The sequence below is a fragment of the Oxyura jamaicensis genome, assembly GCF_011077185.1.
Source record: "Oxyura jamaicensis isolate SHBP4307 breed ruddy duck chromosome 8 unlocalized genomic scaffold, BPBGC_Ojam_1.0 oxy8_random_OJ83881, whole genome shotgun sequence".
NCBI classification, from domain to species: domain Eukaryota; kingdom Metazoa; phylum Chordata; class Aves; order Anseriformes; family Anatidae; genus Oxyura; species Oxyura jamaicensis.
The window spans coordinates 1-3,718 of record NW_023304153.1 but is presented as its reverse complement, the minus strand read 5'-3'; the positions used below and the strand labels follow the sequence as shown (position 1 = coordinate 3,718).

Here is a 3,718-nt window from a genome sequence, read left to right as displayed (position 1 = left end):
AACACGGCCCACACCCAGGCTGGACCCCAACCCTCACCAGCAGTGGAAAAGAGGAGTTGGCTACCTGCACCTTCTAGGTATTGGGGTGCCACCATGTCCATAGGGAACCCTACCTACAGCAAGTGGGACAGCCTCACACCCATCCACATTCCCCCGACTCTCACAGCCCAGGGCCAGGGTGCCAGAGCCCAGCCCCGCCTTGGAAGGAACCTTGGGGCCCTCCCCAAAACCTCAGTGCTTGTGCTATTGGGTGCCAAGCACACACTGGCACAGTGGGCGTTTCCTGGGTAGAGCTGCCTTGGCGAGAAGCGTGCGGCCCTGGCTCCTTCAGTCCTTTTCTCCTCCTGCAGTAACTGCAAACTTAGGTTCTCACCACTTTCACCATGCAGCACCCTCTCTTCCTCCTCCTCCTCCTCCTCCTGCGTGGCACATGGGCAGATCCAGAAGGTAAGCAGGAGTCCTTCCTCACCCCTTCTATCTTTCTGTGGACCTCACAGGCGAGCTTCTCCTTTTTCCCTGCCTGTTCCATGTGTTTGCAGCCCTGCTTGTCCTCTGGCTACACACCTCCTCCCTGTCTGGAATGCATTCAACCCTGAGGGTTGTGGATGGTGGGAGATGGGACTGCCAAGGCCACAGTGTTCTGGGGAGGGGGGAGGATGACCTTGAGCATCCTATGTCCATCCCTCTATCCCTTTGCTTTCCCCAGGCCTCTTCCTGTGTCCCCCTCTACCCTTGCTGACTCATAAGGTCTCCCATAGGGTCCTTCACCATCCGGCTGCTCCAGTTTTCCACTTTCCACAACACCTCCTTTGTGGACATAGAGGGATTGGGCCTGCTGGAAGACATAGAGCTTGGGGCTCTGGACAAGCGCACCTGGAGTATCCACTTCTATCAGCCCTGGGTGCGCCCAGCCCTGCCCCGCAGTGACTGGGACACCATTGAGAACATGATAAAAATCTACCTGCAGAAGTTCAGCCATCTGATCAATGATGGTGCTAGTGAGAGGGATGTGCCCTGTGAGTATCTGGTGTTCTTTGCGTATCCACTCTGGAGTCCAGGAGGTGGGGAAGCACCCAGTGCTGTGCCCGAGACACTGACCGCACCCCCACCCCCTCACACCATCTCTCTCTCCTCTCTGCCCTTCCAGACCCTTTTGTGGTCCAGTGCATGGCAGGCTGTGAGCTATATCCCAACAGGACCTCCCGCGCCTTTGCCTATGTGGGCTATAACGGCCAGGACTTCCTCAGATATGATGTGGACCATGGCAAGTGGATCCTCTATCAAGACACCGATCTGTCACGGTATGTCCAGGCCACTCTCCAGAACTACACCGCATTCAGTGAGCTGATACAAGTCCTCTTCAACGATACCTGTGTCGATGACATGGAGTTGTTACTACAGTATGGGAAGGCAGCTCTGGCGAGACAAGGTGAGACCACCCCAACTCAGACACAGTCCACCCCAAAACCCCCACCACTGGGACCAAGTGATGCCCCTGCTGGGGTTCTCCCTAACCCTTGCTCTTACCCTTACCCAGAGCCACCCGTGGCCACTGTCTTCGCTCGTACACCTGGCCCATCCCAGCTCCTGTTGGTTTGCCATGTCACTGGCTTCTACCCGCGGCCCATCAGTGTGGCCTGGCTTCGGGACGGCCAGGAGGTGCTGCCAGGCCCGACGCTCACCACTAGTGCCATCTTGCCCAACGCTGACCTCACCTACCAGCTCCGCAGCGTCCTGGCTGTGAACCCTGGTGATGGGCACAGCTACACCTGCCGTATACGCCACCGCAGCTTGGGTACTCGCAGCCTCCTCATCCCGTGGGGTAGGTTCTAGGGATGGTGATGATGCACCATCCTACACCACCAGAGAGGCACGGGTAATGGATGGAAGTTATAAAGCTCATAGTCACCCACTCTGTGTGTTTCTCAGGGAACTCGAAGGTTGTGCTGATCTCGGGGCTTGTGGCTGCTCTTTCGGCAGGTGTGACTGTGGCTGCCATCGTGGTGCTTTGGATCTGGAGACGTAGGTGAGGCTTCTTCTGCCTTGCTGCGTGGCACTGGGAGAGGAGGAGAAGAAATAGCCTGGGGGTCACTGCATTCAGCAGCATAGCTCGTGCTCCAGCCCCACTGGCTGCTGGCTGTGTGTCCAGGAGGCCTCTGAAATGTAGCACCAAAGAACTCGGTCTCAAGAGGCTTGTCTCCCTCTCATTTCAGAAAGTACCAGAAGATGGAGGAGTCCGAGCCCAGGAGCTCCATCGTGAGTAATGAAGCTTAGCCCAGGAGACAGCAAACAATCGCCTTTTGATTCCACCACCCTCATGAAGATAAAATCTCTACCTTGTTCTGCTGCAACAAACCTCTGGGCTCTGCCAGAAGTGAGATTGATTTGGAGCTCCAGTGGGAAAACCTGGGCAGGTCCTGACCTGTTTCAATTTGCTAAATAGACAGGCTCCTTATAGATAAAGATATATATATAAAGATCCCTTACCTCATGGATCTGCCTGTGCACCTGCTGAAAGTTTTTAAGGTACACCAGTTCCCAGTGGCAATTTCTACTAGTTCTGGTATAACAATATATTTAGGCAGTAAGCTGTGTCCTTCTATTCTCACTTTCTATTACCTTTTTTTGTTTTTCTTTCTCCCAGAGACTGCCTTTCTAAACTATATTCCAGAAATATTTATGCTGAACCTGAATTATGGCATGCAGACTAACACCACTTGGCCACAAACCATGTTTGAAAGCATTGAGTAACACTGAAACTGATGTAATCTGTGGAAGTGGCAAATGTGTATAAAATGAAATTAAACATTGATATTTTCATCAAGAACACTTCTTTCCTCTCGGTTTTAGTGGGCTCATGGAAGTTTTGGCCAGCTGCAAATGGAAACGGGAGTGTGGCACCACTGAATTATCAGTGCTAATTGCAGGAAATAGCAGAGCAATAATAATAGCAATTGGAAATTATTTGTGCATATACTAACATGTTCTTAAGTACTTCATGGAAAAAAGCAACTGTGCGTACAGGGGCAAAGTGTCCCCAGACCTCCTGAATGAGGAAAAAAAGGAAGTCAACCTCTCATCAGACAGTGGAGGAATATATAGGAAGAAATTTAGTTTATGCTCCCAGTACCCACTTGGACATGAGACTTCAAAAGGTTTTGTTTCACAGGGCAGCTTCCTCAGAAAGTTTCACTGGAAAGCTTTCTGGCACCCATGTGTGAGTCAATCAGTTGAGTCACAAGAAAATACCACTGCCTTGTGGCCGCATCCACCACAGCTGTGCCAATGCCTATGAACCATAATGCTGGGGGCATGGCTGAATTTCCATGACAGCCAAAGTCATCTGCTGGTGTTGCAGGGTTGAGGGGTCTCGATGCAGGAGAAGATTATATTGACACTCACCTGATAGCTTGCTGGGCTAGGACAGATGGATGGAACTTTCAGCTTTGGCAAGGGCTCATCTCAGGGCTGGGAGGCTGCAGTCCCAGCATCAACAGGCAATTTGTTCCCTGAACACAGAGTGAGCCTGCAGTGAAACATTCCACAGTGCTTGGAAGATGCTGCAGGCTGAAGTCTGACCACTGAACCTGAAGAACAGGGAGCCAAACTCTCTCCTCTGATCCCAGTGCCAGTGGCCCTGCCAGGAGAGAGGGAAATATTCTGTGAGCGTGGCTGGACATCCCCTGGGTGATGCTGAGATGAGCCACAGGGGAAGTGG

The 3,718-nt window shown here is 52.3% G+C and overlaps 1 protein-coding gene across 1 annotated transcript; it reads left to right on the top strand.

Moving 5' to 3' along the window:
• Positions 1–309: 309 nt before the first annotated feature.
• Positions 310–2,795, top strand: LOC118157636 (T-cell surface glycoprotein CD1b-3-like). Its single transcript, XM_035312038.1, has 6 exons — positions 310–447; positions 759–1,016; positions 1,148–1,429; positions 1,538–1,822; positions 1,930–2,026; positions 2,214–2,795. Exons 1-6 carry the CDS (start codon positions 384–386, stop codon positions 2,272–2,274), a joined length of 1,047 nt encoding a protein of 348 aa, XP_035167929.1. The 5' UTR covers positions 310–383; the 3' UTR covers positions 2,275–2,795.
• Positions 2,796–3,718: the final 923 nt, after the last annotated feature.

What these genes read in the sequence shown, in the direction of transcription:
- LOC118157636 (XM_035312038.1), top strand. Translation starts at nt 384, where the DNA reads ATGCAGCACCCTCTCTTCCTCCTCCTCCTCCTCCTCCTGCGTGGCACA. An exon ending in CACATGGGCAGATCCAGAAG is followed by an intron (nt 448 to 758) that starts GTAAGCAGGAGT and finishes GGTCTCCCATAG; the next exon opens with GGTCCTTCACCATCCGGCTG. An exon ending in CAGCCTCCTCATCCCGTGGG is followed by an intron (nt 1,823 to 1,929) that starts GTAGGTTCTAGG and finishes TGTGTTTCTCAG; the next exon opens with GGAACTCGAAGGTTGTGCTG.